The sequence below is a fragment of the Aplysia californica genome, unplaced genomic scaffold (genome assembly GCF_000002075.1).
Source record: "Aplysia californica isolate F4 #8 unplaced genomic scaffold, AplCal3.0 scaffold00622, whole genome shotgun sequence".
In the NCBI taxonomy this organism is placed as follows: Eukaryota; Metazoa; Mollusca; class Gastropoda; order Aplysiida; family Aplysiidae; genus Aplysia; species Aplysia californica.
In genome coordinates, this window is record NW_004797892.1 from 357,382 (window position 1) to 370,690 (window position 13,309).

Sequence of the window (13,309 nt, forward strand, 5' to 3'; positions counted from 1 at the left end):
TTGACGGAGCGTACAATGATGCCACCACGTGAGTGTTTACTTTATCCTATTTTCATCATATTTCCTTAATTTTGTCAAAATCAAAAGCAAAGATCATGTTCAATTTTTACTTAAAACATCAGACCCCTTTACAACTTTGCATAATTACTATACAGTTTTATGGCATCCGTATGTCTGCAACAGTACCCAGTACAGTTTCACGATCGCTTCTACGTGCCCACACTATATTGATAGTTCAGTGTGTGTGATTTTCTGTGAGATCACTAGAATAGTTTTTGTTTACTGTCTCAGTTTATATGCTTAAAAAACATCGTGTGATAAGAAAACAACCGTAACTCGGCATCGGCAGTGAACCGGCGGCGCTGACCCGGTGACTGGGGTAACAGAGTATCGGGTTACGGGGAGTGCCGCGGGCTGGCGGTTTGACTAAGTTGGTGGTCGGTAACAGCCGTGTACCGCCAACTTCATGTTGTCCCAAGGTAGGGGGTATAACAGGGTTTGTACCTCTACATATCAGTGGCCTGGGAAACAGTGTTCTCCCCAGTTCACGCTGGCCCTGACCCTCAGTGACAAGCAAGATAAAAAAAGCCCCCACCCCCCCTTCTCCTTAATGATCTAAGACATAACACCAAAACACCTCCCAACAGAAAATCCTCAGACCTTCGCAAGAAATTGAGTCACAAGCAGAATCATCCCTAAATATTTAACTGGAACAATTTGCAGTTGCACAGGGCGGTGGGTCCTTTCAAAAAGCGTTCAGATAGGAACTAACTTGTAACAGGCATATCCTAAGACGCAAAATACCTTTGAAGTTTGTCGCCACGTGCATGCAGAATTTTTAAAATAATTATCGCCGCTAAAAATTGATTTCATTTTCGGAATCACGGAATCAGCGTATCAAAATAAGCAAAGTGGCTCTCGTGGATCCTGATTTGATGTCATACAGTGGAACTCGGATTCAACGAGGTCGTCGGGCCTGACCTAAAATCTCGTTGATTCCGAGTGTTCGTTATAGCAAACACGAGGTTTTGTGTAGATGATTACAGGCACTGAGCAAGTAATGTACAAGAGAAGTCACAAGTAGTGTCTGAAATGCCTGCATATTATGAGCTAAGTGACAAATGGTTCACGATGCAGGCGCAAAGGATGGTTTCCGGGAATAGATAAAGTTCGTTCTAGGAGAAAAATTAGCGAAGCCACGTCCGCGGGGGCTGTTCACTCTGGAAGCGACCTCGTTAAATCCGAGCTCGCTGATTTAAGTGCTCGTTGAGTCCGGGTTACTTTTATTGATCTTAAAGAAGAAAAAAAAAGGGGAATCTATCTCATCTTGTTGAATCCGAGTTCTCGTTCAATCCGAGCTTGTTAAATCCGAGTTCCACTGTATTTAAATTGAAGCTAACTTTGTTTTTGATTGTCAATTTTGAATCTGAAGTCATGTATCAAGGTCACCTGCTGCGTTGTGCATCTGACGTCACAGCTGCTAGGCTAAGCCTAGGCCTACACACAGCACACTTCCCGTGGCCTGGTAAAAAACAGTTGGTCGTTGGTGTCGGCTCCTTCACAGAGCCGGTACTGCAGGCCTGGTGCCGGTACTGACACCTTGTTCGGTAGAACCGGGAGTTCCGGCACTGGGTACCGGTACCTGCCCATCCCTACTTCTTACGCGTAGGGCGATTTCAATTCTTCAAGACAATTGTGAGGAAAAGTTTACAGACTTTTCGAGATCAGCTGTTCGGCACATCTGTGCATGTATATTTCATTATTCGAGAAAACTGTTGCTTATTATACAAATAGAAATATCGCGGTTTGGTAGGGAAAAGGCTATCCGTGAATTTTGGGTTTTGCTTGTTCGACTTATTGATTCTTGACTATAAATTATAAGGCTACTTGCACTATTATGTTATAATTATTGTCCGAAACACGCACAAATACAAGACATATATGTGATGTAGGCCTATTACTGTGTTATTAGCCCCCCTCACCCCCCCCAGAATTTCACCAGATGAACTTGATGAAGTTAATAAACCAATTGGACCGTAAACCAATATGACACAATCATGAGTCTTACTCTCTCTCTCTCTCTCTCTCTGTAGGCCATCATGTCCGCCTACTTTAAATATAAACAAAATTCACAGCTGACTGACATGGAAATGTAGGCTACAGCTTGACTTGTTCCCACTTGACCCGACCAGCACATATTTTGTCCTAGATCTATATCTAGTCCTGGAGCTGTTATTAGAAGACACTACTCTCAAAGTAAATCCATTATTGAACATTCATGGTGGCCAGTGATACTTGCTCATGACAGGACAGATTTCTGTCCATGAGGCCAACGTTACAAACTCAAACGGATGCCATTTTTTCATCCGAGTCGAGTCCGATATCACACAGTTTTGTGACTCTTGCCGTGGTGATGGCTACGTTATAAATTATTTTTACCGATGATCCCAAACAATTCCCGTGACAGAGAGCAAATTTATGAAGCACTGTTTTCTATCGAGTCAAAACTTGAAGCTGCTGACCATACATACCACAAGGAAAGTAACAACTGTTTCAGTAATGGTGAAAATTCAGCGACAGCAACTCAGGAACAACAAAGACACGAATTTCCTACAATGTAAACCAAAACATTACCTTGACGTCAGCATACAGCCTTGAAAGTTCAGAGTTCAATGTGAAAGGGAAAGGCGGGGCTTGGAGCATGCGTTCAAGTCACCCTCTATCCCAACTTCCGGTTCATTCGTCACTGATTGCTGCAGTAGGCTTGGGTAGACTGGACAAGTCATACTCATAATTGTGTGACTACACTTTGGATTTATCGAAGCCGCCAGCACTCAAAAAAGGATTCAGTACCTTTTCGGGCAGGTAACAATAGTTACACACACATAGCCACCATGATGAGGTGGATGACAGATGAATCAAAACGAAAGAAAGAACCTGAGGTGTTCAACAATGTCGTCGAAGGGCTCAAGAAAATCTACAAGAATAAGTTGATGCCATTAGAAGAAACATACAGATTCCATGATTTTCACTCCCCACCGCTGGATGATCCCGATTTTGATGCCAAGCCCATGATTCTTTTGATAGGTCAGTATTCAACAGGTAAAACCACCTTTATTCGGTACCTGCTGGAACAAGACTTCCCTGGGATACGAATTGGGCCTGAACCAACCACAGATAGATTCATTTCTGTAATGTATTCTGATCAAGAAGGTGTTGTACCAGGAAATGCTCTTGTTGTTGATCCCAAAAAGCAATTTAGGCCTTTGACGAAATTTGGAAACGCCTTTCTAAACAGATTTCAGTGCTCACACATGAACAATCCTGTTTTAGACAGTATAACCATTGTCGACACCCCTGGTATTCTCTCCGGCGAGAAGCAGAGAGTGGACCGAGGATATGACTTTGCTGGAGTTCTCGAATGGTTTGCAGAAAGGGTTGACAGAATCATTTTGCTTTTTGATGCCCACAAGCTTGATATTTCAGATGAGTTTCGACGAGCCATTGAAGCAATCAAAGGTCATGATGATAAAATTCGCATAGTTCTCAATAAAGCTGACATGGTCGACCACCAACAACTCATGCGGGTTTATGGTGCTCTTATGTGGTCGCTTGGAAAAGTTCTCAGTACACCTGAAGTAGCAAGAGTGTACCTTGGATCATTTTGGGATCAGCCTCTACAGTTTGATATGAATCGGCGCCTTTTTGAGCTAGAAGAACAGGATTTATTCAGAGATCTTCAGATGTTGCCGAGAAATGCTGCCTTACGGAAATTAAATGACCTGATCAAGAGAGCAAGATTGGCAAAGGTAAGATTTTTACTTTTGGCAGGATGGCTTTCAGGGGGTGTTTTTGTGTAAAGATGGGCGGGGAGGTAAAAAAAAAGCAGAAGGGGTTGGAAAATTGAAACATCAAGAATGTCAGAGCTATGGCCACCCACAGGAAAATAAGCGTTTCAACAGTTCTTTTTGAATTTTCTGACTTTTATGACAAAATTGAACACCAACAAAAATATATATATATACAAACAAGTGTTTTTAGATCATCTTTTTGATGAGTTATTTGACAGCGTTCACTCTCCTATCTGAAAGACCTTTCCCAGCCTACTGAAATAATTTATTTTTTGTATATATATAAACACTTTTCTGCACAGGTCTCTTTGGCTTTTTGGCTTAATTTTTATTCTGCATTTGGCAAAAACATGCGCATGTGCCATGCCTTTTATGAAGCTATGAATCATGACTTTGTTTGTAAATTTGGAGCATGCCTTGGAGGAGAGTGACAGACAAGTGCGGCAGTGTGAATCTGGCCTCCTATGCCATCTTTCGTGAGATTGTGAAGAAGATGCCTTACACAGGAAAACTTTTATGTGTGTTAAAATAAACCCAAATATATATATCTAGATCTAGATCTATATCCAAATTTATACTACTGTTTTTTTGTTTGTAAGTGTTTTACGGCGCTCGCAACTGCCTAAGGTCATGAGTGTGCTGGACACATTAAACATTTTCAGTTTTTATGTAATTTTGAATTTTGCCCGGGTGGCGGCCGAAGCCTACTCTTATGGACTTAGGGATCTTTAACGTGCACAACTTGCACACAGGACCTCCCGAGATTTTTCCTGAAAGTGGAGATGAAAGCTGATGACAGAACATTGCTTGAGAACAAGAAAGTAGATGAAAGGAGACAAGAATTTAGAGAAGAAAAATATCCGTCGTTAACCGGATTCGAGCCTTCTATTGAAATGTTGTAATGATTAAATGTGATATTTGTAATTTGTAATTTACATTACAAACTAAACAGGGACTGAAGACCTGTGGTGCCACCTGAAGTATGCAGTGTCCAAAGTTAAAATGGGACCTCTTGTTTATATATGAAACTCAGTCAGATTTGGTTTTCTTGTTGCGCTCTAAGTGTGAATTTATTTTAAGTCCTGTGTAGCTACTGTTGCTGTTGGAAAAGTTGACTTTTTAAAACTTTTGTCTCATCTGGACCTGTGTCTGTGATGTAGTGTTTAGTTTACAGGCTGTTCACTGTGACATGGAGATCCAAGCGAGGAGAAATTTTTATAGAGCATGTTGGTCTTTAAAAGATTTTTCGCACTCAAAGTCGATCCATCGTACCACTGTGATACACATTTTAATGGCAAATGTGTCCAGTACGTGGAAGTTTAGAGTTCAGTTCTGACAGGAGTTTAATAATTTTCCTTCCATTTTGGTCATGTGAAGTTTATGGAAATTAAATCCTCCTGGTTGCAGATTTTGCTATGAATTTGCATTTGGATTATTATCAGTGTTGATCATTAGGTCCCTCTCTATGGGTTCACATCCACTTGAATTTTGCGTGCGCAACTTTCACTTTTGGCCTTAAAGTCAATTATTATGCCATAAGAATGGATACATGAACATGCCAGACCTTTGTGCCATTTCTGGTCTTTTGTACTTTGGTCAGGGGTTCCTGGTGCTTCTTTTCTTTTTTTACTTTTTTTTTTCTGTTCGCAAAAATGTTTTACTGGTTTTTCACCCTCTTCCTGCTTAAATTTTTGAAAAAAGAAAGAGGAATTCCATTTTTTTCTGTGAAAGATTTAAGGGGAAACAAGGAAGAAAAAAACAGTTTTCATCACAATGATGGGGAAACTTTAAATAGTTTTTTCATTCATATTTCCACTGTTGTAGCTTCCATCGATTCACTTGAAATGTTTCACACCACACCATTGTTGGTTGCTATTGCGATGTCTTGTTCAGTTTAAGTTTAAAGTCAATACATGTCATTAGTCATTAGATGATGCTTTGTTGTCAAGAACGCTCTTCCGTCTAGCTACTGCTCTGTTTCTTCTCTATGATGTTGCGCGATCATAGTGATGTCCGCAGAAAGTTACGATTCTCTCACTTTAGCTCTAGATTTTAAATTACTGTTTGTCTGTTTCTCTCCCTCCCTCTCTCTCTCTCTCTCTCTCTCTCTCTCTCTCTCTCTCCCTCTCTTTCTCTCTCTCCCTCCCTCCCTCCCTCCCTCCCTCTCTTCTTCCCTCCCTCCCTCTCTCTCTCTCTCCCTCCCTCCCTCCCTCTCTCTCTCCCCCTCTCTCTCCCTCTCTCTCTCCCATCATATACGTAGTCGCCATCACTCACACACATTACACACACATTCCCACACCTTTCCGTGCTAATTTCAGTTGGGTGCGCTTGATCATGATGTGCAACTGAAAACCACAGCCAGCCGTGAACGCGTTTGTTTGTTAGTTCGCTCGTTGTCTCTTGTTGCTCACGGAAACTCTGAACGCACGTGACACAGGCATTGCTAGTGTTCGGGAAAGGGGGGGGGGGTGGCGGTGGAGGATTGAGCTATAATTAATGGATGCAACACTTTTTCCTTTGACAACAGCTGCTTCGGGTGCACAGAGAAAGATTTGGTGGGGGAGGGGTGCTGCAGTGTTATTCTGGCAGTTATTATAGAGTGGGTATAGCTATAGGGCTGCTGGTGAGGTGTGGCTACAGTGTAGTGCAGCAGATTGTGGATTATGACACAAATGTTGTCCGCGAGATCTGTGCACGTGGTGGTAGCTCAGTTCAATTACTCACTACTCACTTTGATCTCTCAAACCCTGCAATTGTATTTTCTAAATTGATGTTTGGGGAGGGGGGGGGGGGGTAAAACATTTGCCTCATGAGCTCCCAAAGTACAAGTAGGGTGATGACTCATCGTCATTATCATCATAAAGTGCCACATTTGAAACAGACATAGATGATCATGGTTTGCCACTCTTTTTTTCTGCTTGGATACTCTCAAAAACATGTACATATAGTATTTTATGCATATATTATTATTGTCTTGGGTCTTTCACTTTCCCCGTCACCCATCTGTTCCAAGTTCTCTAACCACTGTAAGTTCTTCTTTGTCTACTCCTGGCTCTTTTGCCTTCTGTTTTTTCCCAAATGAAAGCAAGATGTCAAAGGCCCTTATAAATGTCTTTTCATGTGTCCCAGAAACTAAACTGCCTTTGCCTCTTCCTATTTATAATAAGTGAGCAGCTCTCTCAGGCTTTGTTCAGCAATACCCCATTTGATTTCTTTTCGGTTAAGTTTTTATGAAATTTTCAAGACTCCAAAGAAGTTTTTAGTCCCTCTCTTTGATAATTGTCCAGCAGATACAGCCGTATAGAACAGCTGACCACACATAACCTTGAAACTTATAGTTTGTGTGTCATTTTAAGGTTGCTGTAGTTCGGGATTGAACTAATTTTATCGAAACTGTCTTCGTTATTGCAGTTCCTTTACAATTTTTTTGGATGGTTATGTGGTTCATTTGGCATCTCCTGTAATGATAAATCTTAGAATTTGAACTATTGAGTTTGTTTGACCGTTTCATCCTTGCTTGTATGTATATGAAATTACAAAAATAGGATCTACACTGCTTTTTTTTAAAAACATAATGTTCACTTTTCATCACAACAGTATCAAGAAGCTGTTTAAAAATGTGTCCTTTTCTGAATTTACAATAAAAATTGTCATCGGCGTCTGATGTTATTATATTAATATTATCAACCCTTCATTTTGAAACTTAGGTTTTAAAAAATATATTTCTAAGGATTGTTTCACCATTAATGTTAACACAATCTTTCTTGATTCCTCTTTTATTCCCTTTTAATTCAATCATACTTGCTATACTCTCTTCAATTCTTACAGCGGAATATTCTTCACAGTCCCCTCATACATAATCTTCCTATTAATAATTTTCCTTTCTCATCAAATTGACTAATACTGAGCGCCAGACCAAAGTGGCAAAGTGCACACTACATTAAATTACTGAAAAACAGTGCATCAAATCAAATTAGATCGAGGTAAGTGACTGAACCTATATTTTTTAGATATGTATCTAGCGTCTGCTCATCAGATTTCAATAAAAGGTTCGGGTGGTCTGTTGTTGTTTTATACCACTTCACTTGACAAAACAGACAGGTGTTGGGCTGATGCCGGTTTTATAATGCAGTCGGTCGACTCTGTTGAGTGTTGTTTTCTAGCTTAAAAGCTGGGAACAGATTGGGACAATAGGAATGCGTCATGCTCGTCATGTGATCTCAGGGAATGGTGAACTTTTTTTTTCTTCTGAAAGGAATGCATATATGGACGCTTTTGCGAACGCTCACTAACACACAAGCACACTCTTTCACCCATTCACTTACATGTACTCACCCATCACTACACACAATCAATCACAGACACACACTCACACACACACACAAACACACACACACACACATACACACACACACACACACACAAACACACACACACACACACACATACACACACACACACAAACACACACACACACACACACACTTCACTGAAATTGCTGTTTATTTTAGGCATTCTGTTGCATATTATAGTGATACGGTATAAATATAACAGTTCTCCGTTTCTGTTTGTTGTTGTTGTTGCCTGTCAAAACCAGAACTCTTATCAAGTCGATGTCAGTGGTGAAAAGGTTTCAGGCTCTTGACTGTCACACGTAATAAACTTAAAGTCGCCCCCTCGTGCAGAAGAAGTCTATAGTTTTTGTCAACCAAGACAGGGAGGCTGCTTTGGACGACACAGCTGAAAGAAGACTGCTGAGAAAAGACGTCTGTCATTTTTGTTTATTATTTTGAGTTATAACCGCAAGTGTTCTTCATGACACGGCTGTTTGTCATATTATTGAAGACACCCCCCCCCCCAAACAAACAAACTAACCCGCAGGGTCTATGTTAAAAAAAAAAAATAAAGCATAGAATTCCTGGACATGATGTTCCATTTTTGACAATTAAGATTTCTCCTAATTACCAAAATGTGACAGCAGTTTCTTCCCTTGTTGTCTACATATCAAATGTATAAATTATCGTTCGTTCTACACATGGTCTGGTTCCCGTTATTGGTAAAAGTATTTCAAAAAACCAACAAACCAACAACCCAAAACGAGTCCGTTCCGTTGGCAGCACCACCCGTGAGCGCCCGACAGCAGTCTCAAGCGTGCATATGGCGGCGATTCTGTGTCGAGTGCTGAGGCAATTAAACGTTGTTGTCGGAGAACTAGCGAGTCCAAGGTTATTATTGACACGCCTCCGAAGTGAACGTTTTGCCAGTGGTGATTTGTGGCCGTGGCAAATTACGAATTTGCCTTGCGGGTGGTTTTGTTTCACTCACCTTTATTATACGGGTGGCTGGAGGGCACTACTTCTTTTCTTTCCCTCTGTTATTTCTGTCTGTCTGTCTGTCTGTCTGTCTAGCTCTTTCCCCCTGCTCTAAATATCCATGATTGTAATCGATGTGTTTCTCTGTACTTCATGTGAGCCTGATGTCTTGACGCAGGTACTGGCGTCTGGGGTATCATAGTTAAATTCTTTGCCGTTGAGCACAGAAGATGCGAGTTCGATTCCAGTGTTAATTTATTGAGTGTCTCCGTCTGCCTGCAGGGATTTCGTGAAGCAGCCTACCTCTTAAGTGATCTAAGTCGTGTCGATGGGGTTGTGTATCATTAACAAGCTTTTACAAACATTGACCCATTTCCCAACGCAAATCAGGGATGCCGCTTTACCGTTTTTTTCCGGAATTTCCGGTATTTTGATCCTGATCGGTATTTTGATCCTGATCTGCTATTCCGTTATTGAGATCGAGATAGAATCTATAGTTTAAAAAAACGCCCTTTGGGTTTCAAATTGATATTCATATGTTAGCGAGACCGTGGCGCGTGGATTTTCAGCTTTAAAAAAAAGTTGAGTGGCATCCCTGGCAAATGCGTGTTGCCATGTTGGTGTACTTCAGTTTAATATAAAACGAAAATTGCTTTTTTCCATAGTAAGCGGGTGGTTTGAGAGCGCCACTGGTTGGACGTACAATTATTTCCCTCGGTTGTCTCTATTTGTCTGACCTGCTTTTATCCATGTTCTAAATGGCCATTTTCGTGTCAACGAACTTTAGTTTCGTCAAACCAAAACGGAACACTTATTAATAGTGAAACGTGGCTGTCAATGTTATCTCGCCGGTCGCTGTGTACTGCAACTCTCCGACGTGTGGGTCAGCGGAGCTCCTCCGGGCCACATTCTATGTTGATAGTGCTGTATTGATCTTGGTCAGGACGAAGTGAATTGGTCGCAGGTTAACCACGCCAGTAGTTTTTGTGGGCGGTTGGTAGGTCCTGCTTCTTTTTTTTCTGTCCGTCGTTTCTGTCCGCGTTGGTGGTTGGAATGCGCCGCTGGTAGATCATGTTTCTCTTTTCCCCCTCTATTCTGTCCGTCCGTCCGACCGTCCGTCCATTCGTCTGTTTGTCTGTCTGTCTGTCTGTCTGTCTGTCTGTCTGTCTGTCTGTCTGTCTGTCTGTCCCCCCTCACTAAATGACCATGATTGTGTCGATGTGCTCTTCCCCCCTCGAACAAACAAACAAATAGTTTATGCCTATATCTATCTTGCTTTGTCCTTTGACGGAAGGGCATTATCGTGGCATTGTGTGCTTCTCTGTGCACCATCTGAAAAAACAAACAAAACAACAACCCCAAACCAAACCAAACCCAAAAAAACATTGTTGTTATCGTATCGGATCACCGTATGCTTCCACTCCTCATCATGTTGGCCAGAGCTCCTCCGGCTGCTTTGCGTTTATAGCATTGTATTGATTTTGGTTCGAACAACGCTCCACATGTAATGAAAAGGAGCAGGACTTCATTGGTGAAGCCTGTGTAGTCGTGTGCTACCTTACCATGTCAAACTGAACAGACGAAAGTGTTTTTAGGAGGGAGGGGGGGGGGGTTATTATTATTACTTTTCGTTATAATGTCGATAGTGTGATTGTTGTTGCTTTAGTCGAGTTTGGGCTCTTCCCGGTTTTCCGAAAATGTTCGTTTACAATACAAATTCATTGTTCTATCTCTTCTGAAATGATCTGCCTTACCAACGACCACCACAGGGGGATTTGGGGGAAGGGGGGGGGGGTGGAACTGTGGTAGGTCGCTTATATCTATTTCTTTTCTTTCCCTCTAGTGTGTATCTGACTAGTTGACTGTTATCGTGTCGACGTGCCTCCATTTAGTCTACTGAAACAAACACATCGAGACCGAAAACACGCTTTTTAGTTAGTTTAAAAAAAAAAATTTTTTTTTTAGTAGAGGGTTTTACGGCGCTGACAACTGCATAAGGTCATATGAGCGCCAATCACGCTTTAAAAAAAATGGCGTTAGTGTTTGGATCATAAAGCCACTCTCGGCAGGTCCCCGTCAATTTCATTGTACATCTGTGTTCGCAGCCTGCCTTCTTCTTTCTTTCTCCCTCCCCCCCCCCCCCCTCCAAGCGCCGTGGGTCATCAGCTCTTTGTGTACCAGCTTGTCACAAACTCAGTCATGATGGCAAAAGAAGAAAACCACAAAAATCGGAATCATACTGTTATTTTGTGAAGCCTCGGATGTATCATAAACTGTTAAAGGTCCCCCAAAAAGATTGTCATTTTTCTTGTGGTGGAAACGGAATAGGAACCAATGGAGTGGGAAGTTGTAGCTAGGATTACATATTTTTATATTGATAGCCTTACTGGGTTTCTCTCATGTGAGTGTTTTATGTGTGCGCCTGAAAAAAAAGAGGGGGGGGGGGGGTTAGAAGGTCAGAGTTGTCCAGCTCTGTTCGTTTCAATCGTTAAATGGCCTCTCTGTCCCCTCCTCCCTAGCCTATCTTCCTGTGTCTATCTACCTATCCCATCTCTCTCTCTCTCTCTCTCTCTCTCTCTCTCTCTCTCTCTCTCTCTCTCTCTCTCTAACTCATATCCCCCCTCTCCCCCCCTCTCTCTCTCTTTCACACACACACACACACACACACACGCACACACACACACGCACACGCACACACACACGCACACACACGCACACACACTCACAGACACGTACTGCTGCTCGTCTGCTCATTCGTGACACGCTGCTGTGTGACATTTATGGCAGACGACGAGCCTGCCAGTGGCGAGATTATATACGTCTATCCGCCGCTCGGACAACAGGTGGCTGGTTGCTACTGTTGCTGCTGCTGCTGCTACAAGTCTTCGTGTGTGTGTGTATGTGTGCAGGCCGATATTTTGCAACGTCGAGGGTTACGACGATAGGGCGGCGTGTAGTAGTGATGATTGAACGCATTTCTGATAAGTTATCACCAGTGACTCGGTCTGACGTTGTTCACATCGTGATCTCGTCCTGCTCGTAAAAATAAGTATGACCGGGCTACAAAGTGCAGAGCGCAATAATCGAGCACGACGCAGCTGTCTTCAGCGCAGATGTGAGGAGGGTCAATGCATTTTTCAAAAGAGGGCAGTGGTCCTTCCACTATCGATTTATCTATTAGATATAGTCGAACCTGCTCTTACGACCACCTGTTCAGAACAATCCCATGTACACATGACCACTTCCCATACCCCCTCCCCTTATACATTTTCTGACACATATATTTCTATGACTGTGACCAGATGACCAGCAGGTGGTTGGAGGGCGCCACTGATAGGTCCTACTTCTTTCCTTTCCTTCTGTTGTTTCTTTCTGTCTTACTTTTTCCCCAGCACTAAATGGCAATGCTTGTATCTATGTGCTTCTCTTTACTCAAACGAAATGATGAACTCTTTTCTTTTCGGCAAAGAGTGGTCCACTTGGACAGGTTGGTTGCTTTTAAAGACACCAGTGCTAACAGAATGATGAACACGTAGTATGGACTGATCTAACCTTTGTACGAGCAATGTCAGGTTTTTCCATAGCCGTGAGCTTCCGTTGAACGTCCGTCTTCATAAATGTTTTAATTGATCGCCTTTAAGCACAAGGGGGCTATCCTGAAAAATGCTGTTTTGAGAAAATCGAAGGTAAAGTTAATGCCCCTTGTTCGGTTTCTTTAAAAGACATGGAGAGTTTTCTCTATAACTAAACAAATACACTCAACAATTAAACCAAACGTCTCCTATAGGTAGGTAATGCCCACTGTTGGTGTAGGTTAAGATTTCTGGAAACCCCCGAAATCTGGGTTAGCCCGCTTGTCCTTAAAAGCGACCAATTATGCTAATATTTAATATGATGTGATTGTGATTTCTTGTAACAAAACATGGCGTCGTAGATGCGCAACTGTTCAATTGTTCTGTGGGAGGAAGAATAGCTGCCCCCGCCTCCTCCGTCTCTCCCATTATTTAAATCGAACGATAACCGTCCTTTCCGGTCGATACTTGACTTCAGTAGAAAACTGCACACAGTTATGCAGCAGCGTTTGCGACAGAGGTTCCCCAAACTAAATTGGCAAACAATGATCTCGATCTAAACCCTGTTGATTGG

General features: G+C 42.1%; 2 protein-coding genes across 2 annotated transcripts in view; one reads left to right on the forward strand and one right to left on the reverse strand.

Moving 5' to 3' along the window:
* The window catches only part of LOC101857826 (protein yippee-like 5), an 8,168-nt gene extending 5,540 nt beyond the window's left edge, over nucleotides 1-2,628 (reverse strand). The window contains exon 1 of the mRNA XM_005107680.3: nucleotides 2,532-2,628. The gene's annotated coding sequence lies outside the window, so the exon portion shown is untranslated. The remainder of the gene's footprint in view (nucleotides 1-2,531) is intronic.
* A 94-nt stretch (nucleotides 2,629-2,722) lies between these two features.
* LOC101858059 (EH domain-containing protein 3) overlaps nucleotides 2,723-13,309 on the forward strand; it is a 47,065-nt gene continuing 36,478 nt past the window's right edge. The window contains exon 1 of the mRNA XM_005107681.3: nucleotides 2,723-3,809. Within this exon, the coding sequence (XP_005107738.1) occupies nucleotides 2,895-3,809 (915 nt within the window). The 5' untranslated portion in view covers nucleotides 2,723-2,894. The remainder of the gene's footprint in view (nucleotides 3,810-13,309) is intronic.